Source organism: Peromyscus californicus, unplaced genomic scaffold, assembly GCF_007827085.1.
Source record: "Peromyscus californicus insignis strain IS unplaced genomic scaffold, ASM782708v3 Scaffold_5__1_contigs__length_169319896, whole genome shotgun sequence".
NCBI lineage: Eukaryota > Metazoa > Chordata > Mammalia > Rodentia > Cricetidae > Peromyscus > Peromyscus californicus.
Window position 1 is genome coordinate 101550837 of NW_026294573.1, and position 26154 is coordinate 101576990.

At 48.3% G+C, this 26154-nt stretch overlaps 1 protein-coding gene across 8 annotated transcripts in view; it reads right to left on the reverse strand.

Moving 5' to 3' along the window:
* Ccdc180 (coiled-coil domain containing 180) overlaps positions 1–26154 on the reverse strand; it is a 70830-nt gene that overhangs the window by 4709 nt on the left and 39967 nt on the right. For 5 of the 8 annotated variants that reach the window (XR_008213804.1, XM_052717507.1, XM_052717504.1 and 2 more), the window contains 14 exons: positions 25438–25584; positions 20951–21095; positions 20680–20796; positions 18239–18337; positions 16452–16571; positions 15101–15273; positions 14815–14867; positions 14610–14688; positions 13620–13697; positions 8858–8924; positions 7181–7322; positions 3438–3598; positions 2753–2890; positions 1696–1807 (listed from right to left, as the gene is read on the reverse strand). Coding sequence is in view for 7 of the 8 variants with exons in the window: in XM_052717507.1 (XP_052573467.1) it covers positions 1696–1807; positions 2753–2890; positions 3438–3598; positions 7181–7322; positions 8858–8924; positions 13620–13697; positions 14610–14688; positions 14815–14867; positions 15101–15273; positions 16452–16571; positions 18239–18337; positions 20680–20796; positions 20951–21095; positions 25438–25584 (1631 nt within the window). In the remaining variant the exon portion in view is untranslated. Of the gene's footprint in view, positions 1–1695; positions 1808–2752; positions 2891–3437; positions 3599–7180; positions 7323–8857; positions 8925–13619; positions 13698–14609; positions 14868–15100; positions 15274–16451; positions 16572–18238; positions 18338–20679; positions 20797–20950; positions 21096–25437; positions 25585–26154 lie in introns of those variants that run through there. The other 3 variants (XM_052717506.1, XM_052717509.1, XM_052717510.1) reach the window with 3 other exon arrangements.

Below are 26154 nucleotides of genomic sequence, written 5' to 3' on the forward strand. Positions count from 1 at the left end.
GCTTCTGGTAGGCTCTTAATGTTCAGCTCTATCTCAGGCACACGTCCATGTTCTTCGTTGTAGGTGAGGGCTGACTGTCTTTTGCTGTCATTGCTACAGGAACTGCTTCTCTTGGGAAACGCCTGTGTTTGGTTTTCAACAGCTTTCAAGACTGACCTGTGAGAGTTCTTTGCACCCCAGGGACAGCTGGCCTTTCTCTGACTCACAGGTTGTGAGGAGGAATACTCTTCCGATTGGTGGTTTCTTTCCATATTGCACTTCTTTTTATTCCCTGTTTTAATCTTGGCCCAGAGAAGTACCACCACTTCCTTTACAACTTCTGATTCTTATTCTATGGTCAGAAAAAAGTGCCCTAACCCCAGGAGTATGAAGATATTCCCTGCCAGGGCTCTATTTTTATATTGACTCTTTGATTTGGTTGGCATTTACTTTTTCAGTCAAAACATTGTTTTTTGATGAAAATATGTAAAAGTCAGTCAGCCCACTTGTGATGTACATTAAATTAGTGAATTACCATGTGTCCTTTTCTCACTGAGAAGCTGGCTCTGAAAGCAACCACTCATGCCCCCTTCAGGCCCAAGCATGTTCGTCTCACAGTGCCCTCCAAGGACACTTATCTGGGACTAGGCTGCCTCAGTCCCACAAACTCTGTGACATAGAGAGAAGAGAACAGCAAAACAGCCCAAGAATATTGTCCGAGAACAGACGGAATGCCTTCCAACAGAGGTGACCACTGTTTGCCCCACTGTGTAAAAGCAGCTGCAGTGAGAAAGAGAAGCCAGAGGGAATCCCATCCGTGGGAAAAGCCTCAGTGGGGAATCCCAGGCCTGGGCCTCAAATTCCCAAGGTGATTTCTGCTGCGTGTTGTGAGCATCTGATTGGGACTACCAGCCTGTTGAAACAGTGGACTCCAAGAAATGGGAATTTCCCCAGGAATCTCATGCTGGGGAAGGAAATGGCCTCAGCAAGAGGGGTATTTGTCTCCTGGAGAGAGATTTGGCACAGCTCTAAGAACTTGTTAGATCACCTCATAGGACGAGACTGAAGCCGACAAGGCAGGTCAGTGGTGGGGGGGAACATATTTTGACCTGGCTTGCTTAGATGTGCATATACTTGGCCCTCTATTTAAACTCTGACCTCACTTCAGGACCCAGAAGATAGATTTGGGGGAGGGAGAGGGGTTGCTGGATCTCTTAGTCCCTCTTCTGAATATGACCACATTGAATAAATTTCCTTTTTCTGCTTTCCACTTAGTTTGGCTTATTTAATACGCTTATTAGGATAGAAGGCCAGATTTGATTTGGGGCACAGGTTGTGACCCCCCAAATTTGATAACAGAAGCTCAGCTAAGAGGACAGCCTGCTGTCCAGGATTATCCATCAGTAGCTCCAGACGGGTGCCCCAAAGGGACTTCCCCAGCTGGATGTTTTGACTACCGTGTGATAATGTTTTGCTATCCGTCTGTTCATCTATCTGCAACTTGATAATCACTTTTGTTACTTTGGCTTGCTATATACTCAAACTCACTCATTCAAAGTCATAAGTGTGGCTATTGTAGATCATTCTGGGGCCAGCACACCACTCAATGGAGAAAATGTTTCACCCTGACTGAGGGGCAGCAGAAAACCCCAACCCCAACCACCCTACACCTTATGATCCCTTAGGACCACAGCATGAGGCTGGTGTACCACTTACGTGGAACCTGGATGTCATCAATGGTGACCACTTCATCCAACTGCATCAGGAACTTCTCTGTGAAGGAGGCCAGACTTGCTATGAAGAAGCGGCTGTACCTCTTGGCAAATTCCTGGAAGAAACAGAGGTGAAAATGAACTTCATAAACAAAATCTCTGCTCCCAGGCGGGCAGAGGGAGGGTAGAGTTGGCTCTGTCAGAGAGTCTCCTGGCAAGGCACCCCCAGCACCACATTAACAACCACATTAGGGTTAACTAGCATCTGGTTCTCGGAGCCCAGAGACCTCCCCAACATCTGGTCTGGTTTGAGACTAAGAAAGGATTCAGAGGGGCTGGAGAAATATCTCAGCGGGTAAATAACTTGCCACAAAAGAATGAGGACCCAAGTTCAATCCCCACACTCACAAAAAAAGCTGGGTGTGAGGGTATGTGCCACAGTCCTGGCACTGGGGAAAGAGAAAGGGATTCCTAAGGCAGCCAGCCTAGCTGACTTGGTGAGTTCCAGGTTCAGTGAGACCTTGTCTCATGAAATGGGCTGACTGTTCCACTGCTCCTAAGGAACAACACTCTACACTGACCTCTGCTTTTCACATGCACGTGCATACGTGTTCACACACACCTCCCCCCAGCACCCACACACAATCCAGAAATGGCCAAGGCACATACACAGACAATTCACCAAACAGAAAAATAAAAGTAGGTATGGATCCTGAAGAAAATGGTCATCACTACTTTTTGTAAATAATTTAGTAGTCAAAGTATGGCCAGACATGGTGGCCCATGCCTTTAATCCCAGCACTTGGGAGATACTTTCTGAGTTTGAGGCCAGCCTGGTCTACATGGCAAATTCTAGGACAGTCAGGACTATATAGAGAGACCCTGTCTCAAACAAACAGATAAAATCAAAGTAATGCAAACATCCCATAATGACCAGTTAATCTACCAAAAAGACCTGTCATTTTGTGTGCACTGGCTCAGGTACCAACTGTCAGGTCCAACTTTCTGAAGGGGAGTATGGCCCTCAGCACCTGGGATGGAGACTGAACGGCAGCGCTCACCTCCATCTTCTCCAGGTTTGTGTGGATCACCCGGTCCAGCTCTTCCTGTCTTCGCTCCTCCACAATGTGTAGGGACTCCATTTGATGGGCATATATGGGGTGGCCAAGATTTGGATGGAGCTTCTGGGCATTCTCATCCTTCAATCAAACAAGTCAGAAATGAGCAGAGATTTTGAGCCAGACTTTGAAATCAGGACCAATGTCTTCTGTCAACTAAGGCCATATCCAGAGAGATATGTCCTGTGATCTGAGTGTAGAAAGAGGACTGAGTGGCAGTGAGGACAAGGTGGGAGGGTGGCTGGTACCAACTCTGAGGGTTGGAGAGAAGGTTGAGCTGAGCATCTGCTCCAGCCCAATCTGGACCTTTAGTTCAATAAAACCAGCACCAATCACATCCCATAGCACCAAGGCACATTGTGGAACTGTCACTGATCTCAATGACCAAGGCCCTACCAAAGATTTACAACACAGCTTAGAGTTTGGTGAATGCCTTCTGCCAATAAGCATTGGCTCAGTTACTAATTCACCAGTGTCCCCTGTCCTCAGCAATCCCCAAACCTAGTTCTTCTTCTTGCTCATGCCCTGCCTCCATTCTCAAACCCTGCACTCCTGGTCCTGGACTCAGCCTCCACTCACACCTTGCCTCCATTCTCAAACCCTGCACTCCTGGCCCTGCAACCTTCACCTTCTTCTTCTCTAGTTGATTCTGCTGCTGCTCAAACTGCTCCCGAATCTCCTTCATGGATGTGCAAAACTTGTTCCAATGCTGTTCCTTGAAGTTCTCGGTCACCAGCCAACACACCTGGGGCAGCAGCTCCTCAAACCTCCTCACCTGGGCACGTAATTCTGCAGGAATTGGAGGCAGGATATCAGGGACTTGGCAAGGGAGATGTAAGTTGCTGAGGCTATGTCTTCCAAAAATAAAAAAATAAAAATAAATAAAAAGGGAAAAGATTGGTCTCCAGTGTGATAAGAGCTACTCTATCAAAAGGAGACCTACAGTCGGACCAAGATGGAAAGTGATGGTTAAGCAAATGCAGAGGGATCCTTCTCCGTGTGCTTAAAATGTGTTGTCTTTCATCAGCTTGGACAAGTTCCCATCTATGACCTCTTTGGGCATTGCCTCGACTTTTCTCTCCCTCTCCTGTACCTCCAAACAGTCAGAGGCTAAGACCTACTCTGTCATTCCTATATCTCTACCTCTCATGTTTTCATCTCCCTGTCCTGCAGGTATTTCCTCTGTAGCTGCCTTCCAGTTTGCCAATTCCACCTTCAGCTATGTAAAACCTGGCCGCACACCCATTCATCATTTTACAATGTCAGCTCTTGATGTTTCCTTTTTAGAAGTTCTATTTCACTCTCTTTGGCATCTAATTGGTCATTTCTGTAGTATCTTACTCCTGTGTTCCAGTTTCCCCTTTTATTTAACTATAAACATGTCATCTCTATTTTGTGCCTAGTACTCCCCTCCCTCCCTCCCTCCTTCCCTCTCTCCTCCTCTCCCCTCCTCTTCCCATTCTTCCCTTTCCACCTCCTTTTTATTCTCCCCTCATTCTTCCCCTAGTCTTACCATGTAGCCCAGGCTACCTCTGACTTTGAAACCCTGCCTCAGCCTCCCTAGTGCTGGAATCGAAGGTATGGGCTACCACACGCTAGCTGTGTCTGAGGTTCCTTCAGTGTCTGGAATCTTTGCTGCTCTCATTCTGGGCCTCTGACTCCAAGTGCTTTGCAATCACAGTGAGTGCTTTGGGAATTTTATCTGTGGGAGGTGGAGAGCTGAGGCAAAGGCAGGTTTGAGGTCTGAAGGTGCCTCAGTATTAAGCAAATTCTGGACACTGTCAGAGAATGGTAGCTTGAAGCTGGAGTATCTGTCTCAGATCCTTTTGAATGATTTCCTTAAAATAGAATTTGTGTTTCATTGAGTATGAATTGGGTTGAGAAACCAGATCAGGGCTACACTTCTGCTCGGGATCCCCAGTGGAGCCTTTTATATCTTGTTTGCATCATCCATTACCAAGGTTTCTGCTGAGGTGTTTGATTCTAGTAGATGAGGGCCGGACTTTGTGCCTCACTGGCCTGAGCTGAGGAGTTTGAGTCTGGATTGCCCTGCTCTGCAGGCAGAGCCTTGTGGTCCTAGCTTTACATGAAACATCCCATCTTGGGTGGTCTGCTGTGGATATTGTTCTGTATGCTGTGAATGTGTTGCTCTGATTGGTTGATAAATAAAAAGCTGATTGGCCAGTAGCCAGGCAGGAAGTACAGGCGGGATAAACAGACAAGGAGAATTCTGGGAAGAGGAAGGCTGAGTCAGGACTCACCAACAAGACACAGAGGAAGCAAATGTGAAGGCAGAACTGGGAAAAGGTACCAAGCCATGTGGCTAAACATAGATAAGAATTATGGGTTAATTTAAGTGTAAGAGCTAGTCAATAGTTAGCCTGAGCTAATGGCCAAGCAGTTTAATTAATATAAGCTTCTGTGTGTTTACTTGTGTTCAATTGGCCCTAGGGCCGCAGAAGCCTGGCAGGACCAGGAAAACATGGCTGCAGGACTGGCAGGTGAGAGAGATTTGCCCTGACCACGGGCCCGGATGGACCGGAGAAAACTCCAGCTATGGTGGTCTTGGCATGTATCTCCTCTTCTTAGTGCCCTGACTGAAAGAGGGGGCTCCAGGACCTATGAATTTAGGGCAGAAGCCGGGGTCTCTGGCCCATTTATTATAGTTTCTGTTCTCACTTAATTTTTGGTTTTTGTGTGTCTCATACTTTATGAGAACTTTAAAAGATTTTATGTCCCAAATACTGTTTCCAGCACTTTATATGTCCTCAGTAGGAGACAGGGCGGGTGCTGGGCTGCTATGCCAAAGGGAATAGAAATCTCCACCAATGGATTATGTAGTAGAATATTTTTTAAGGTGTATTACTTTTGTTTTTGTTGCATTTGTTTAACTCTGTGAAGCTGTGTTACTGTGCCTGTCTGAAACACCTGATGGTCTAATAAAGAACTGGCCAATAGCAAGGCAGGAGAAAGGATAGTCAGGGCTGACAAGCAGAGAGAATATATAGAGGGAGAAATCTGGAAAGAGAGGTGGAAGATCTAGGGGCCAGAGGAGGAGGACTCCAGTGGTCAGCCACCCGGCTACACAGCAAGCCACGGAGTAAGATTTACAGAAGTTAGAGAAAGGGAGAAGCCCAGAGGCAAAAGGTAGAAGAGATAATTTAAGATAAGGAAAGCCGGCTAGAAACTAAGTCAAGCTAAGGCTGGGCATTTATAAGTAAGAATAAGCCTCCATGTGTGATTTATTTGGGAGCTGGGTGGCAGGCCCCCCAAAAAGAGCCAAAAGACCAACCAACAACAGGATTAGGCATCTACAAGAGAGGGACACTGTCTACAGTACTTCCCAAGACCACCTGACCACAGGGCCTTTGCTTTGAGGACCAACAGAGAATGGGATCCCTCTGAGTTCACTAGGAAACGCTGTCTATGGCTTGGCTTTTTCTCATTCTACAATCACTGGTTCTGGCCAGTCATTCCCCGTGAGGGATTAATCCAAAAAGGAAGCCTTCGTGGCAACTTTGTTACTTCCTCCACCTTACAGATAAGAAATGGAGGCTCAGAGAGGTAGAATTACTTTGCCAAAGTCATACAGCTGGGAGGTCACAGGGCTTGGTTTTGACCCCAGGTCTGGCTACCTCCTAATTCCCCCCCACACACACCTCCCCTACTAACTCTGAAATCACACAGCAGAGCCCAATAAAGTGTGATAGATCTGCACAGAGGAATATTATTCTGTGTTTTTTTTTTTAAGTACTATACACTCCACAACATGCATAACCTCAAAAACATTCCATAAAAACGAAAGAAGACAGTCTCAAGGGGCCACGTGACTCCATCCCACAAAAGGACAGAGAGAGAAATTACAGATGGACGTGGATGTTGTTTGCTTGGATCTGGGAGGGGGTGGGTTGATGAGGGCTAACATCGGCAGTGGTGGCAGTTAGGCAACTGGGGAAAAGAACTAAAAGCCACTGAATGACTGGTCACAGCCCGTGACTGTAGAATGAGTGGAATCCAAGCATTAGACAGCGTTTCCCAGCGAGCTCAGAGGGATCCCATTCTCTATGGTTGTCCTCAAAGCAAAGGCCCTGCGGTCAGGTTGGCTTGGGAAGGTCAGCTGGGCTGTGAATGGAATGACAAGCTCTGAGACAGAGTGGAAAACCAACCACATTTCTGAAAAAACAATGAACCTTTAAAATTTTTTGACCCAATTAAATTCAATAGTGCTTTCTCTTAACCCCAAGAGGTTGGCTTTTCACAGGGCTATTCCTCTGTCTCCTCAGTGAGTCAAAGGGAGGGGTGGGGTGGGCTGAGGTCCACCCCTGGCCATACCTGCTCCTGTGTTCCTTCTGCGGGCTGAATGGCACTTACCCAGAAGGCAGGAGTTGTGGTACTCATCCGCCTGATTCTGATATTCCAGGATCTTCTTGACGATGTGCTCAGCACACTGGTCAAAGTTTTCGTACATGCATTCAGGCCTAGTGACTGGGCGTTTCTCTTTGCGGTAAAAATCCTGCCAGAGAGAGGTGATCACGTGTGGCCCCGCCAGCCCATCTTGACTTTCACACCTCTGCCCGGTCACCCTTTCCCCACCCCAAGCCCACCAAGCATGGCTACAAAACAGACCATGTTTGCTATTTGAATGCCTGCATGGCAAACTCCTAGTTAGCCCTAGAGACCCAGGTCCACGGCATCTCAACCTGGAACAGGGCTGGGTGTTTACTGGAAAGCATCGGGATGTGGACCACAAAGGTAGACCAGCTGGTTGTCCTGCCTGGTAGAACCCAGCCCTGCTGAAGGCAGGCAGGGGACCTGGGTATGTTCTGGGACATGCCAGAGCAGCACAGCATGCAGTCTGTGCCCAAGCCCCACAAGGCTACCTGTGTCCCACTACTGGGAGCCATGTGGCCTAGTTTTGGATCAGTATATGAGTGCTTGTCCAATGGGTCTCCATGAGGCAAAGCCGTGGAGACAAGTCTCACTCGGCAAGGACCAGTGGACTTTGAGATAGCGCAGAATACTGCTGGAACGGCACAGCCTGTGAGCTCTTTTCTCTCTCATAGTATTGATGATTCTCCTGGTGGTTTTTAGGGTCACTTTGTCAGTCACTCATGGGACAGAGGTGATCATTCATAGAAACACCATTTTTTTTTCTCAAATGTTTTCCCCTAAAATTCTTTGGGAACTGATACTTCTCGGGTTTCCTATCTGGAAATACCAGCTGTCACTCCAGACCCTGGGAACTGTTCTGATTCAGTGCTGACCGGATTGGAGCCAACAAAAATTAATGGGCAGCTGAAGAAGTACAAGCTAACTGTATACAGGCAGCTTATGGCAGATCACCCCTATTTCTGTAAATACGCTTTGTTAAGTTTGGAACGATATTATTGTTCTTGAGAGTGTGTGCCTATGTTTATCACCTTTTGGCCTTGTAAAGACAGGATGTACCTGGCTCAATATTTGACCAAGCTAGCAAAATGATAAGCGTCGTTTTTGGTTTAAAAGATGTTTTGATGTAAAACGTATTTGTTTTTGCCAGAGGCTGACGCTGGAGGGTGAGACAAACATGTTTGTTAGTATGGAAAAACATGCTTGTTTTTGAAGTGTAAATAAAGACGGCTGGAGCTATTCAGGGCCGGCCACTTGTGTGAAACTCATCTGGCTGTCGGACACTACTTCATTCCTTCCCACCCATGCCTCTCCCCTGTCTCCGGACTTGAACCCGGGCTGTGGCCGGATCATGGCATCCCACCATGTCTGGGTTGCTGGGGCCCTGAGGGACAGAGGTTGGGTTTGTTCCTCTTGGTGTACTCATCAACTGACACCCAAACTGTGTCCAAGCAGTGTTTGCGGACTGGTTAGATAGATGAATAAAGACACGCTGGATGGTTTAGTTTCTAGGAGGAAACGTTAAAAAGAAACGAACGGACAACAGACTCAGGGTCCTGAGGTGGTGGGACCCTCGGGTGCCCTGCTAAGCAGACTGCATGCGGCAGAGGGGCTGGAGGGGCTTCCAGGGCAGGCAGAGGGCCTGCAGGCGGCTCTCACCTCCACCACGAACAGCAGGTGCTCGTTGCTCTCCCAGAGGAGAGTCTGGATGATGTTTTTGAAGTCCCTGCAACCCAAACAAAGCAGGTCTGTGAGGTGCATCTTCCGGACCACCAACACAGACAGGAGCAAGCAACTGAGTGTTCTGAGTGTTGTTCTCCAACCCTGTCACTCCTAGGGATTGATTACTCATTACTGCCAGGACCTTGGCCTTTGAACATCCCAATTAAAAATAAATAAATAAATAAAAAGCTGAGAAACTTCTTGGTCTCATTCGTCATTTGTTCCTTTTCTTCTGATCCTCGCTCTGTGCCTAGTTCTCAATTGCCTGATTCTGATACTCTCTGCTCCTCTGGAGCGCCCTAATCCGTGGGTAGGGGATTGATTGGTTTGACTGGCTAATTAATCTCTGTCTCTCCCAGCAGACTGTAAGTCTACCAAGTATTTAAAATACTGATTGGGAGATTATTGGATGGATGTATCTCTGGTACCTGAATTTCCTGCATGAGCTCAGAATGAACAGATGGCCACAGTCCACAAAAATGAAACTTAAGTTTAACTAATCAGAAGTAGCTCATGGGCCTCTAACTAGGGACTTTGCACAGTAACTAATCAAATCTTTTCTTCTGGCTTTTGTGAACATGAACACATTTTCCCCTTGGTGCCTCCTCCACGGAGCTCTCGACCACACAGTCCACGGTCCCCATTTATGAATGCCTATATGCACAAGTCCACTCAGTGGTTGCATTTTAATATGCTGGAGTTCTAACTCTGAATGAAGACTGTGGAGTGGAAAAGTTTCTCAGGGGGCACTGGTGGTCTCTGCACTGGTTGGCCCCCTGCACTCTTTGAAAAAGGAAGGAGCTGGTCATGATAGCCTGCACCTATAATTCCAGCAGGAGGTCAAGGCAGGGTGATGAAGAGTTCAAGGTCGTCCCATAATGAGCAAGCTAGTAAGCAGCACTCCTCCATGACCTCTGCATCAGCTCCTGCCTCCAGGTTCCTGCCCTGTGTGAGTTCCTTCCCTCACTGATTTTGATGATGAGCTGTTATATGGAACTGTGTGTGAAATAACCCTTTCCTCTCCAAGTTAGTTTTGGTCATGGTGTTTCATCTCAGCAATCATAACCCTGACTAAGACAGGCACCTCCTCCACTCACTCTAAAGAGCCGTTAGGGCATGACTCAGACACCAGAGACTTAAAAGCAAATTTCTGTTGACAGGTTGATTTTCATGCCCCATAAGCTCAACTGTTTTAAAAGCAAAAATGAGATGAAGAACCAATGTCTTCAGAGTGCGTGGAGTCTTGGCACACTGACACTTCACAATGACTCTGAAGTGTCCCAGAGACTGCTGCCCATATGTGGTACTACTACTACTTACCAGATTCTAAAATCTATGTACGTTGGTCAATGGTCTATCATTTCAAAACTTACTCCTTGTACTTTTAAAAGATGCAATTACTTCAAGGTGAGGAGAAATTAACACCAACATTTTAGTGCATTCCCTCCAGCTAATTTTACTTACAATCAGACACAATTAGCTTCACATGGATTTCACATATTCTCTGTCCATTTATCAAATTCTGAGTGCCCCTGGATTGGGATACGGTCTTCAATGGTTGTGGAGTATCATTAAATACAGATGTACCACAGTTTGCAATCCTTTGATTTGTGGAATTTCAGAGTTTTTTCGCCACTTTCACTTGGCATGAAAAGCACTGCATGGATGAGCAGGAGATAGAGCTGAAGGGCTGAGAGCTTGCTTCGCATACATGAAACCCTAGGTTCATCAAATTTCTGAAAAATCAGCACAAGGTATTGCATGGTTTTTTGTTTTGTTTTGTTTTTTGCACAGGAGGCAATGTGTTTTGCCAGTCCAATGGAATCTTAGCCTTAGGTGACTTCCTTCCTTGAGAGTGACAGGAAGATCCACCAATCAAGTTCACATATTTCACAAAGGCTGAGAAACATTCTAGTTCCCAGGGGAGTTCCCAGGAGAGTTTCATCAGATTATAGGTAGAGAGAACTCTAACAGAACCCCAAACAACTGAACATTTGGTGAGTGTAACCTTGAGTAACTTCCAGAGAGATGACCCCACTCATCCTGGTCACCAGACACACTGGTCCCAGGTTCTTGGATAAACCCTAAAAATAGTGGCAACTAGGTCCCACTCTGCCAGGAGCTGGCTCTGGATCCCCCTCTAGCATCACATGACCTTGGACCCGATGGTATGTGTCATAATTCCCCACTCTCTAGATCGTGTCCATCCACCACTGGTTTGTCCTAAGTGGTCCCACGACAGTGATCGGATCTGGCCTGAGGCTGTGAGTCATCTTTCCTGCTGAATGAGGGTGTGGCTGTTCACCTCAGTGCTGTGAAGGTATTTGTCCTTGTGGCTAAATACACTCTCTTCCAGGCCTTCCTCCACTTAGAACACCAGTGGGTGTTTTCTTGCTGAGAGCGCGCATTTCTGTCTCCTGTAGGGCTCCTCCTTGGAACAGAGTAGTTCCAAGCAACTGGCTACACAACGCAAGCTGCATGGAATAACTTTGAGGAGTTTTTTCCTTCGTGGGGAGGCTGAGCTCTTAGGGAGGAAGGTATGAAGACTTGTAGATGGCTGCTTTGATGGCCCCCATTAGCCTCTGCTGATGGCTTCTGGGATTTCTAGAAGGATGATTGTTGATGACCCCTGCCCTCAGTGCAGGGCACCTGCTTTCGCTCTCTAAGCTGGCCGCCCCCTTGCAGTCCTGGCTTAGTTGGTGATTGAATCGCAGGTGAAGTACGGGACGGGCTTGTCCCCTGCTCATTTCCTGGTGTCCCAGTGAGGCTAAGCATTTCCCTTGGGTGTTTATTTCTAACAGTTTCTTCTTTTTGGTGTGATTTTTTTTTTAAACTCAAGGACAATTTTATCAGAGTTTAAGAGAAAAACATAGTACAGGTTAGGCAAAAACCCTGGTAGCCACCAGGGAATGGAGAAAAAAAATCATGCCTTTAAGTTAGCCATGGAATAGAAATAGCTGGCTGGAGCTGAAGAGCTGGACTAGTGGTTAAGAGCACTTGTTCTTCCAGAGGACCTGGGTTTGATTCCCAGCACCCACAGGGCAGCTCACAATCACCTGTAACTCCAGTTGCAAGGGTTCTGATGCCCTCTTCTGGCCTTGACAGGCACCTGCATACACATAACCCAGGCAAACACACACATAAAATAAAAATAAAGTTCATGTGTTGTGTGGTCGTTTGAATGTATTTGGCTCCCAAAAGCTCATAGAGGGTGGCACTATTAGGAGGCGTGGCCTTGTTGGAGGAGGCTGGACAACACAAGCCTTTAATCCAGACCATGAAGATGGAGGGCACACCTTTAATCTGGGCCACACCTTCTGTTGGAGGTATTATGTCATTGTGGGGGCGGGCTTTGAAGTCTTTTTCTCAAGCTTCACTTGGTGTGACGGTTCTGTCGATTTCCTCCTGCCTGCAAGATCAGGACTGTCAGCTCCAACACCACATCTGCCTGCACACTGCCATGCTCTCTTTCATGATGATAATGGACTGAACCTCTGAAACTGTAAGTGAGCCACCCTCAAATTTTTCTTTATAAGAGTTGTCGTGGTCTTGGTGTCTCTTCACAGCAATAGAAACCCTAAGACATGCTGGAAAATCAGGGTGTGGGTTAGTTATCATAGGCATGAGGTCCTGATGAAAAGATCCATTTGGAGACAGGGTCTTGCTATATAGCCCAGGCTGGCTAAACTTGTGATCCTCATGCCCCTGGGTTCTAGGATTACAGGTCAGAACCACCAGGCCTGGCTCCATGCTGGTAGTTCCTCCCTGAACTTCCCAACTGTAAGAAATAAATCTCAGACATTTATACGTTCTGCAGCCTTAGATACTCTGTAAAGTAGCCGAGTGAGATTAAGACAGGACTCCGGGGCATTGTGCCATCACTGAGAAAGTCAAATGCTGCAAGTCCTTTTGTTGACGTTCTCCAGCTGACAAAATTACAAGGAAAAACCAAGGAAATTTCTGATTGCTCGGTGTTGGGGTGGTAGAAGGAATCATAAGAGGGAGTGTTTGGAGAGGTGGGACAGTTCTGTATCTTGACTGTTGTGGGAGTTCACCTCTTTAGAAATTAAAATGACACAGAACTGGAGGGAACCGAGTCAGGGCGGCTGTGGCACAGGATGTCACACGCATAGGTTGAGGACACACCAGGCTGCCAACGTGAGGTCTCTCCTGAGTCACCTCTGGTTTAGACAGCCTTCCTCACATAGTTCCCCAGCTCCGGAGGTAAGATCCCCGTGGGGGTCAAAGTCTGCCAAGAAGAGAGAGTGGGGCTCCACTCTAGAGCTTGGTGTTCTCCGAGGGCTTCTGATGTCTTCAACTTGAGATTCCCATGATTTGCCCAAAAAGAAGCTAGATTAAGTAAACTGACGTTTGCTTTAGTCACTGAAGTGCTGATAAAGGAAAAGAGGAATGAAGCAGAGGGTGGAAAACTGTAAGAAGAAAAACAAAAACAAACCAACCAAGAACACAAGCGAAGCCCTCGAACCTCCAGAGTGCCTTGGCACCATGAAACGCTGAGCCTGGAAAATGGGAGCTTTTTGGTGAAAATGTCTCTCAACAAACACACGTCTAAAGCTAAGACAAGCTGACCTTGATGTGTAAGTTTACCCCGCCTACACCCCCACTGTCCTTACAGAGAAAAAGAGTTCTCACAGAGGGAAATGGTTCCACCAGGGGGAAACAGTGTGCCACTACTTACTCAGCCTGAGGAGGAGGCCGTTCCCCAAGCACCTGGTACTTTTTGTCGACTCTGATGATCTTGGTATGTCGTGTCATGCTGTGAGACAGAAGATGGTCAGTACTTTGTAGTGGGGGGGGGGCGGATGGGGGCGGGGCAGTTCTGTACCCATTGGACCCTGCCCGGGATGCCTGAGAGCCTGGGATGCCTATGGGGCAGGATGACTGGATCTTAGAACAGCTCTACAGAATGCTTCCCCACTCTTCAACTTCTTTTTTCTCTAAAAAACCCATAACTTTGGGTTTATTGCTGAGTCTCAGCCAAGGCCAGATAGACAGCAAGTGGCAGGGGTGGTCAGGTCCAGAAGTTTGCATCCTCTCTTTCCCGTGAAGACTCAAGGAAAGCCGTCAGGGTCATTAGATAATTATACAATGCTTCTAGTTAGGTGTGAATTCATTTACACAAGGAATAATTCACACACACACACACACACACACACACAATCCAGGGCTTAGCAAAGAGCCAAAGTTGGCTCAGCCATTGACTTCTGTCATTTGCTTTCCCTAAAATATGTGGGCTAGAGCTGGTGGCCAGAGGCTCATGTGTGATGGATGACCTCTCCAGAGCTTAGTTTGTGACCATGGACTTAGCCACCATGTCCTGGTCCCCCTGTAACCCACCTGCTCCCGTGCTCAGTCTGTCCCCCCTTTCTAATGCTGTCCAGCTTGTGGAGAGATTGCAGGACTGTCATCCCAGTGATAGCTACCCAGACACTTCTCTAGGTACAAACGTGTGGGAGCGGTGATCCACCCCTAAGGAGGAGCCCAGCCCTGAATAGAGCCCATGTTACAGCGCCCCTCCACCTCCTCCCCACACAGCTCCTGAGCGTGAGTACAAGTGAGACTGGAGACCAGAGTCTGAACAAAAGACATGCTGTCTGGCCCTTGTCTGGGGACAAGCGGGCCCAGGGCGTCTGGGGAGGGGGAGTTTGGGATGGCCTTGCATCCTTACCTCCCTGCTGAGGTGGCACTGGAGCTGGCCAAGGCCTTCTTCGCGGACTTTTCTCCCCGGTACCGATGTTTCTTCAAGGCTTTGGGTGACAGGTGTCCAGGACAAGAGCAGAGAAGAAGAGGAGACCAAGAGGGGACCACGGGCTGCAGCTGCCGCCAACCTCCCTGCCACTCCCTCCCCCGAGACCCACAGGCCTGGCTCCTACCTGTGTGGGAGCGGTCCTTGTCACACGGGCATGCCGATTTTGTCTGAGGAATTCTGAAACCCAAGGGAGGGAAGTGAACTTTTCCATGGTGACCATGACAACAGCCCAGGCCAAGCCCTGGGTAACAAACTGTTGGTCCTCCATACCACTTGCATACCCAGGAATTTGAGTGAGTGACTGAGGTGTGAGAGGGGAAGCCCCTGGCCTGAGGTCACAGGCTCCTGGAGCAGCACTCCTGTGGTACTACGGTGAGTAGGGCCCCCGAGCCACAGGGGTAGACACTCACTGAAGGATCTTCTTGACCACATCCACGGCAGGGTCTTCAATCATGGGCCTCCCCATGCGGGTTGGTTGGGCAAAGGACTCAGGGGTCACGAGGCCCACCTTGGCTTCCTCCTCAAGGGCCTCTGAAGACACGTGGATGTCACTCTCCATTTCCATATCCATCAGGATGGTGTCCTGCAGTCCAGAGAGAAATTCTAAGTAGAGGGACCACAGTTTCAGGAGGCAGCAGACACTGTCCGCTGCCGCCATCTTGTCCGAGTGACGGCTGGAGGCAAGCTGCCTGGCCGCTCTGTCACAGGGTTGTGCTCCTGTCCCAGATGTGTCCAATTGATGTCTTGACCACATGAATGGAGACACGACTAAGAGTGGCCACCTGCCTGTGAGAAAGGGCAATAAAGATGTCCACGAAGAGTAAGTCTGGCTGTTCCGTCGTTTATTCTGAGTCTCCTCTCCCGTCAGGCCTTTGAAAGGCCACAGGCTGGAACCCTGGAGCCTCTGTATGGCCTTCAGCAGTGTAGGAAATGGCTGTCGGGGGAGGGGGGTTACCTGGCTGCACAGTAGGGAAAGCCTCCCCTTGGAAGAGTATAGCCAAACTCTGGCAGTGAGAGCCGAGGCAGCAGCAGCCGACTCATGCAGCAATTGGCTCTTGGGTTCCCTGCGCGTGGCTGGGAACCTCACGGCAAAGCCTGATGTGGGCGTGGGGGGAGGGGGCAGGTCATGCAGGCTCTGCCCATGCCAGTGCTCAATCTCTGGCAGATCAGATAGCTCCTTAACCAGAGACCTTACCTCGTGGTGGGTGGAGTCATGGGGAAGTGGGAGGTACCCCAGGGCCAGTAGTCCCACCTAGACCAGAAGGCAAGAGATGCCTTTGCCGGGGAGAAAGGGATGAAGGGCACTGATGACAGACCATGGAGGTGCCTGTGTGACTGGCTCAAGGGTTTAGATTCGACACTGAAGGCAGGAGAATGGTGGAGTTATTTGGGCCTTTGCTGCTGCTGGACAGGGACTGGGTATCGAGTTGTGGGGGGGGGAGACATCGTAGCTAGAGGAAGAGACATTGGGAAGAGACAACCTCTTGTTGGAGGTTGAGGGTGTGACTGTGCATGGCATATGGGAAGGCAGAGGCTGAGGTGGACGGATTTGATTGAGACCACATGCACGGGCTAACTTGAGAGCCTTTGGTACCAAAGTCAGATGATTCCACAGTATGCCACCCTTCCAGAACATCCCAGCAGGCCTGATAAATCCTGGGCATCCCCTCTCCTCTCATGCTGCACTAGATCTCGTGGGGTCTCCTGGGATCCCAGACTATAGCTTGTCTACATTTTCCCCGTTCTCTCCATGTTCCTTACCGTAAAGACCTCCTGAGTAATGCACACCACATCCAGGCTGCAGTTGAGGTACTTAATCCTCTGGCTCAGTTTTTCTTTCCAGGATCGGACAAAGACAAGGAGGTCATCTGTGGTCACCATCTAATGGGAATACAGAGGGAGAGAGCCCCAGAAAACAGACAGGGTCACCAGAAGTCCAGGGACAGGGGCTTATCCAGGGAAGGACAACATTTGGTTCTTCCAAGTCCCCTCTCTTATAGGAAATGGTCCTGGAGGATTGGGGGTGGGGGGTTGTGACTGGCTGTCTCTCTTGGGCAGTTGTCTAAAGGTGGCAGATCCTTCACTGATGGGGAAGTTCTGTTCCTGGTCTTATAGGTTCAGCTATAGGCAAGTGATTCAAAATTGCTTGACTTAGTTTCCTCATCTGTAAGATGGGGATATGGAACACCCCCCAGTGTCTCCTCTAGCTCTAAAATTATATGTTTAAAGGACACATTTGGTCCAGCTGGCAAGGGTGTGGATCGTTGGGCAGGAGGGCTGACTGTCCGTCTCTAGGCATTCCCCTAGCAGCACCCTACAGTTTCAGGCATCACCCTCAACCATCTTTATCCTCACTACACCCAAGACTTTACCATTGTTTCCTACTCATTGCTCTGCAGACTATGAACCAGGCTCCTCCATCCACACAGGAATGGGTCACCCAGCTCACTGTCCCCACCTAGCGGGAGGCTGGGGAAGTCTCCTGACATCCACCCAGTAGGAAAGAACCCGTGGAGCTTGGGAGGGGGAAGAAATGAATCCAAAATGTTGCTATTCTGGACAGTCAGGACTTGCCTAAAGGACTTATTGAAGGTCCTAGCAGGAAAACTAATTTGTCCCTTGATACCAGGAAAGGGAGACCAGGGAAGTGATGGATAAGATGTAGGAACACCTTCCATCTACACATCATCTCTTCAGAATGATTAACTCAATGGATGTGTAGGAAACTATATGAAGGCAAACAATGAGACCGGGAGTGTCTCTGTCTCCAGAGGGACATTCATTGTTCATGTGATGCCCTGTGGGAACTTTTCTCAAGAATCATGTGTCATACCATACAAAAATTTACAGTGGAGACAGAAAAATAAATGTTCTCTTGGGGTTTTCATCAGTGGAGACACAGCTCGGAGCTGACAGGAGAGAAATGGAGCAGGAATTCTCTCTTCTTCTCTGCTCTTGCAGGCCAGGCACCCAGCTCTGGGGGCATCTGGGTGAGCTGCCCAGAGATACCTTGTGAGACCAGGGCACATGTGGATTGGGGCAGAGACAGGCACTCATGGCCAAAAAAACAAGTATGCACACACTGAGAGACCTGCACTGCTGACTGGGGGAACCAGAGACACTCATAAACATGATCCTGCTGAACTCCACTACAATTCCAACTTTTCACATTCACAGATTAGACAATGAAAAATCAGTTTATGTGCTGTGGTGAAAAGGAGTACAGAGCGCCTGCTTCTCTCAGTCACTGGGGCTGAGCTCTCGGTGCTGAGAGGGAGGCCTGATGGCATTGCAGAGGGAAGTAGAGTCCCCAGATGCAGTCTCAGGCCCCCACCCTCACTAACCTCTGCACTCGCGTCTGAGGCTGGTAGTGGGGTGTGGTTGCTTGTTTTTTTCTTTCTGCCTTCCACTGAGTAACACAAAAGTTAGCCAGCGAGGCTCAGAGACACCCCACCCTCTCTGCGATGGAGAAATCTGGTACCCAGATGCAAGTCTACATCACTTTGCCGTTCTCGACTGGACACATTCAGAATCTGTGATGCACTCACGCCTTTATCTCCCCGGTGCTCTCGACACGTTTGTATCTTGCACTGAAGCTGCTCCAGAGAAGAATTTAATCCTTCTGCTTGCAAATTGGACTTGGCCACCTAGAAAACCAGTTTTGAGATTCTGTTTTTAGAATATCTATCAAGAACAGGAAAATGGTCTTCAAGATACACAAGAAATTGAGTAAACACTGAAAAAACAACAGTAAGAGTATATATTGATATGATATCAGAAAGTAGATCAATATGAGTTTAAAAGGTTTGTTTCTCTATCAAATAGGTATGGTTTAAATGAAACTGGTGCCACAGAGTGTGGTTAAGTATGTAAGACCTGCCAGAAGGCATACAGAGCTTTGGAACACCCACACTCTGTCACAACATTCCAGCTTACAGCTGAGGACATAGGCATCCTGGGTAAGGATGCTTCTTACAGTCCTGGGCAGGCATCATGCCAAAAGAGGATTAAAAAAACAAAACAAAACACACACACAAACACACACACACACACAAAAAAAAAAACCCAAAAAACAAAACCTGACAGCCCAGCCATGACAGGGAGGCTGCTCAAAGGTTATTTATGAAGAATCTTTAAAGAGTATGCAGGGGCCTGGAGAAATGGCTCAGTGGGTAAGAGAGCTTGCTCTGCTGTCTAAAGGAAGCGAGTTCAAATCCTCTGGACGCACACAGAAAGCTGGGCACAGCCATTGGTGCTTGCAACCTCAGAATGGGGAGCTGGCTCCAGAGAGTTCTCTGGCCAACCAGAGAACCGGCAGAGCAGTGAGCTGGCTCAGTGTTGGACACTATCTCAAGGCTATGGCAAGTAGGAGAATGACAGGAAGGTGCCAACACCCACTCTGGCCTCTGTGCGTGTGTGCACATACACTCACATATGTGCATCACATGTACACTACCACACACAAAATAAAGAATACACTGCTTATAAAGTCACATAAGTCATACGCCAGCTTGAATAGATGCCCATCTTCTCACATGTAGAATCAATCATAAGTCAGCATCTTAAACTTGTGACTGTGGAGCCTGGGAAGACGGCAAGGGTAATAAAGTACTAGCTAAGGCGTATGACTATGTTACAGAATCACAGTTTGCTGCTGTCACCTTGTTGTGTTTATCTGCATTTCCAGGGCTGTCCCCACTTCTGAGTTGCTTCTATGGTTCCCAGTTCACAGATGGGTAAAGAAGTTCCCTCGAGTGACGGAGCAGGTGACTGACTGAGTCACAGAGCTTGGGAACCTCGGCAAACACTTCTTTTGCCAGAATGTCTCCCAGTCTCAGGAGACAGACAGGTCCTCCTCAGTTTGGCTTGCCCCACCCTAGAAGGTCCTCAGACGCTGTTCCTTGCATGTGTGCTGGCCTAGAGACACAGGAGCTAGCTCTCTGGGTAGTAAGGGAGAGGAACCCATGACAGAAGCTGTAAGTCGCCCACAGACGTTGCAGTGAGAACAGAAGCTGGTGTTATAAGGAAGAGGAAGCGCTTCATTGGCCCAGTCTACAGCACTGAGGAGGATGAATCCGAAGGCTTGTGGTTGTGTAGACAACCAAGAGGGGTGGATAAGAAGAGGAGAGGGTTCTGGGGCACTGAATGCCACCTGGCTGGCCCTGTGATGTTCTTAGGGAACAGATAAGTCACCACTGTCCTTCAAACATCCCTGCTTCACATAGCTAGTTACATCAGACTAAAGCATAAGTAAGGCTGGCTTCTAAGAAGCAGCCTCCAGTACGCGATCCCTCACACACCCTGGAGACGGGAGCTCCGTGTGAGATAACTCAGAAAGATGCAGCTCCATCTTGGTGGCCTGGTAGAGTTAGCTCTGCCATGATAGAGCTACACTCTGGTCATGTAAGTGTGAGAACAGAGAGAGAGCGGTATAATAACCAGCAGGACACCTTCGAGGTCAGGTAGCAACACCAGTTAGTGACCAGCAGCTAGCTGACAGTAGAGGTCAATAACTAACACAGCCAGAGTCAGAGACGGACAGAGGAGGGCTTCCGTCGCCTCAACTCAGTGTGCAGCCCAAGAACAGCACGGGATTGTCTCTCTCGTTGGGCTTAGGAGACATGGGTTCTGGGATTGACCTCAGGGCCTGCTGTGGGTCAAGCGCTTTAAGGACCGAGCTTTCTCTCCAGCCCTTGTCTCTGTTTCTTTTATCTCTAAAATGGAGATAAAAGCAGTCCATCTGGTTCTGACATGGACAAACAATGCTACATAAAGTAAGTTGGGGACTGTGGAGTGCAGTCACTCAGTGGCTGAAGTACCCCGGGACAGACGCCACACTGCCGGACAGATGCCACACTGCCGGACAGACGCCACACTGCTGGACAGTGAGTACTGGTGTGCAGGTGTGTGTGTGTGTGTGTGTGTGTGTGTGTGTGTGTGTGTGTGTGTGTGATGGGTGTCCACTAGACGGAAGATGGACCTGTCCTACCTGACACTTGATGTTCACTTGCAAATTCGTCATCAGCCGTTGGATTTTCTCTACGAAAATCAGGTCTGAAGATAGGTTATGGAATTTACTCTCAAATTTGTTGATGACGTCATTGGCCTGTTAAGGAAAGATCAGAAGTAAATTGGAGTGAACTTGATCTGGAGCATTAGACCTTGGAAGAAGGGGGAGCTTAAGTACCCTTTCTTCAGAAGTGACAGCCTCTGGCAGGCAGTCCTGGAGGCTGTTTGGAGGGAGGAGAGGGAGCCCCCACCTGGTCCAGGTAATCCGTCTCCATTTTTTCCATGTGGATCATGATTAAACTTTCAACAAACTCAATCCGGGTGGCCTCCTTCTCCAGTCGATGGCACAGTGACTCAATCTCTTCAGGGGAAAAGTTGCCCCCCTCTGAAAACAATCTGAGAACAAGAGGGAGAAGCAAAGGCCACCAGTCAAACCGAGCATGCCTGCACACCCCAAGGCCGTGGCTTTAGATCTGAGTACAGGTGACGGAAAGATAAACGCAGGTTATGCAAATGCAGGGGCAGTGAAAGGAAATTCTGTGCAAACTCCAGACAAGCTAAGCATGGCGCTCAGTGGTAGCATGCCTGTCTAACATGCAGGAGGCTCTGGGTGCAATTCCTAATACCACTGAGTGAATGAGTGAGTGAGTGAGTGAGTGAGTGAGTGAGTGAGTGAGCGAGTGAGCGAGCGAGTGAACGAATGAATGAATGAATGAAAAACCCACATAAGGAAGAGAAGTCTGCAGTCTCCAGATGAAGTGAAACTAGAGGGTCCCTTGGGATATGGGTGGTGCCAAAGCTGACTTGACCTGGAGACGTTGATGCTGAGCCTCCATGACTGCATGGGGGAAGAGCCAGCTGGGTCCTGAGGGTGGCACTTTCAGTGTGGGATTGAGTGACACATGAACCCCACCAGGTTCCAGGATCCTGAGATCCCAGGGCAAGGGGGAAGGAAAGCTCTTTCTAATCTGAGATTCTGTTTACCAACTGAACATGTGTTCTCCAGAACAACAAAATGAAACAAAACCTCAAACAGATTATTGTAATTGGTCCTGAGTAGGTATTGCCCCAAGTGGTCCAGTAAAAACTAATATGGACTCTCTGAAGGAATGCCATGTGAGTCCAGGCCTCAAAGAGGATGCTGCAGATAAAAATCCAAGAGAAACAAGTGACATCTAGTCACAAGGAAGTAAGACACCATGAATAAGAAGCAAAGGACAACAGGAAGCAGAACACAAGAGATGTTACAATGCTCTGAAAGAAATTACAAAATAACTAAATATAAGATGTTTAAAGAAATAAAAGAGACCCCCTGCTTCCTGAAGACAGAGGCAGTGTGGCCAGCCCCCTCAGGCTCCATGCCATGCCTTCCTGCTGTGGTGGACTATCACCCTGTAAGTCCGAGCTAACATTTACCATTCCTTGAGTTGCTCCTGCCAGGTGTTTTACCATAGCAACAAGTAACTGACATAGAAAATTAGCAGGAAGGGAAGCTTGAAAACACAAGCAGGAAGCAGTCAATTTGGAAAAACAATTGATATAACCAGGATATTGTAACAGTGAAGTTTTAAGCCTCAAGGAATAGCCTTTACATTTTTATTTATGAAATTGTGTGTGTGTGTGTGTGTGTGTGTGTGTGTGTGTGTGCGCGCGTGCGCTCGCACATGGCGCACACTCACATGCCATGATGCATGAGTGGTTAGAGGAACATTTTTTTTTTAAAGATTTATTTATCATGTATACATGTACCTGCATGTACACCTTCAGGCCAGAAGAGGGCACCAGACCAGATCTCACACAGACGGTTTTGAGTGACCATGCAGTTGCTGGGAATTGAACTCAGGACCTCTGGAAGAGCAGCCAGTACTCTTACCCTCTGAGCCATCTCTCCAGCCCTAGAGGGCTATCTCAGGAGCCAGTTCTCTCCTGCCACCTTGTGGGATCCTGAGACCAAACTCAGGTCAGCAGGCTTCTGTACAAGTGCCTCTACCTGCTGAGCCAGCTCACCACCCCAAGGACCAGATCTATCAGGTGGGCAGACACAGTTACAGAGGGAGGCTAATGTGAACAAATCTGCTAGAACAGAGCTAAGATACAGGAGAGTGATGCATGCAGGACAGAGGTGCCTGAATAACATGTCAAACAAATGCAAGCCTTGCAGACACAGCCACGGACAGTGCATGCTGTGACTCATGGTTAACCTTCACTGTGAGCCTCCCAGGATCTGGAATCGTCAAGTGACACAGCACTGGGTGTGTCTGTGAGGCTTTTCCATTAGTTTCACTGAGGAGGGAAGACCCGTCCTAACTGTAGGCGGTGCCATCTGGGTCCTAGACTGAAGAAAAAGAAAAGGAAAAAAAATGGAGAGGCGGTTGGGGGGGGAGGAAGCTAGCTGAGTACCAGCAGCCATTTCTTTCTGTGTTCTGACTGGAGGCAATGTAACCAGCTGCTTCATGTTCCTGTCACCACGCAGACCATGTCACCCTCAAACCATGAGCCAAAGCAAACCCTTCTTCCTTAGGTCACTTTTTCAGGTATTTGTCACCATAACAGGCAAAAGAATTAACAGGCATTAGTAGGATTCTACTTCAGAACAAACCAGCAATGTTTGCTCACAGAACGTGTAGAAAACACATTTTTTGGAGAATGTCTATTTTTAACTTTTATGTTTATTTATGCTAAATGAATAAAAGATTTTTCAAATGATCTTCAGAATTTTCAAATTTCAAAACAATATAAGCTTTTTAAAAAAATGAATCCAGGAGCTAGAGATGGAGAGGATGGTTCAGCAGTTAAGAGAACTGGCTGCTCTTGCGGAGGACCTGGTTCGGTTCCCAGCACCCATGTGGTGGCTTACAACAATATGTAACTCCAGTTCTAGGAGATCTGATGCCCTCTTTTGGCCTCCAAAAGCATCAGGTATTGTGGGATATTTGCACACTGTGTGAAAATATATTACTGTGATTGGTTCAATAAAGAACTGAATGGTCAATAGCTAGGCAGGAGGTATAGGTGGGACTTCCGGGCAGAGGGAAAGGAAGTAGTAGATGAATCTAGGTGTGTATGTGTGAGACACCAATGAGACTTGGAGGGAGTCAGACATACAGAATGAAAGAAAGGTAAAAAGCCACAAGGGAAAATATAGATTAATATAAATGGGTTAACTTAAATTATAAGAGGTAGTGGGACGAGCCTAAGCTAAGGCCGAGCTTTTATAATTAATAAGAAGTCTCTGTGTCATTATTTGGGATCTGGAAGCCAACAAGAAAACTTGCTACAATAAAACATGCCATATGTGATGCACATACATGCACACAGGTAAAATACTCAAACGCACTGAAAAAAGAATCAAGTATAGCTTGTTACAAATGTCAAAAGCTAAATCTGGTATTAGAGTCAGGCAGGAATGAGCAAAGACCGTGGGGGAAAGGCAAAGGGGAAGAAGGGCCGGTGAGCATACAGAAAGACACCATCACTAGTTACTAGGGGAATGCAGACCAAAACCATACACTGCCTCACATCCACTGCAATTGAGAAAGAAACTCATACGTGTTGGTGAGGCAGTGTTCAGAGAAACGAGAACTCCTGTGCTGTGCTAGTGGGAATGTAAAATGGAAGTCACTCTAGAAAATAGACATAAAAACGACTCCTCAAAAGAAAAGGGATGGGACCACCACGTGATACAGCTGTTCTCTTTCTGGAAATGGACCCACCGGACTTGAAAGCAGGACCCTAGCAGATATCTACAGTGTCTCTTGTACCACTATTCACAATCACCCAAAGGTGTAAACAGCCACAGACTCATCAATAGGCGGGTGGGAAAATAAACTGTGGGCGTGCGACACAGCACAACGGAACATCGCTCAGCCTTAGAAAGGAAGGGCGCGCTGACACAGGATATAACACAGGTGAGCCAACCTCAGAGAGGATGCGTGCAAGTGAGATACACCAGGGAGGGAGGGGCAGACGCGGGAGGCCCTCTCCAGGAGGTGCCCGGGGTAGGCGACTTTTCATTTCTTCTCTGACAGTTTCATACCCGTATACAATGAATTTCAGTCATAGTAACCCCCACGGCCCTCTCTCGTCCCTCCTCACCCTCCTGGCTCCCACTTTCGTAGCTCTTGCACATGTGTAACCCACGGAGTTTAATTAGGGTTGCTTGTATGAACATGGAAGGGGGGGCTTGTTTACAAAAACGTGGGTAACAATTCAGTGGCACCCCACTGAAGAAGGTGACACACAGAAACCATTGACTGTCAGCGGTCCCCTACGGAAGGGGCCTCTTGAGTCCGTCCCCCTCCCAGGATGAAATGTCCAATGGGCTCAGTCTTGTGCAGGTCTTTTTTTTCCCCCTTGGGTAGCCACAGCTCAGTGAGTTCACGGTGCAATAGACGTGCCCAGAACACGTCTTTTAATAGCATACTTCCCCATCCTCCAGAGCTCCATCTTCTGTGGAGATCTGAAGGAGGTGATTATAGGGCTGGCATGGAACAGTCAGCTTCATAGAGACGGGAAGTAAAATAGTGGTGGCAGAATCATGGAATGTTTATGATATGGAGTGTTGGTCTGTGATAATAGGAAATTCTAGTGCCAGTGCTGGTGTTAATAGCACTCTGCATAATACCACTGAACAGCACATCTGAAAATGGTTAAAAATAAGCTAGGAGAGAAACATGGCCACCTCCCAAGAGCAAACCCTGGTGGCTCCCAGAGACATAAGATATCCATTGGTTCCCACCTGCAGTGCTTGACAAAGTCAATGTTGGTATAGCGGAGTTTGCCCAGACTCTCTTCCAGGTACTGCCGGAAGCTTCGCAGGGACACCTGGATGACATCCACATAGCTAAGCAGCTCCCGGTGTAGTGTTTTGGTGAGACTCACCAGCCTGTGGGGACAGGGGAGATGTAGGTGGTGGTAAATGACCAGCCTGGGAGGCAGGAAAGGCCTGGTGGGAACCCTGGGCCTCTCAGATCCACCACCCAACTCCTCTGGCCTGCAAAGAAACACTAGAAAGGAAATTAAAAGACAAGTGTGGTGTGCAAGCCTGTAATCCCAGCACCCATGGGGCTGAGGCAGAAGGATCACAAGTTCTAGGCCAGCCTGTATGGCAGTGAGCTCAAGGCCTACCTGGACAATTTAGTGAGACCCCTCCTCAAAATAAAAAGTAAGGAGGCATTGCCAGCAAATTAGTAAAGGAGTCCCAGGCTCTACTGAGTCCTCGTCCCACCAACAGACCACCTGACGACTCCCCAGCAGACCACCTGACTCCCACCAACAGACCACCTGACTCCCCAGCAGACCACCTGACTCCCACCAACAGACCACCTGACTCCCCAGCAGACCACCTGACTCCCCAGCAGACCACCTGACTCCCACCAACAGACCACCTGACTCCCCAGCAGACCACCTGACTCCCACCAGCAGACCACCTGACTCCCACCAGCAGACAGACCAC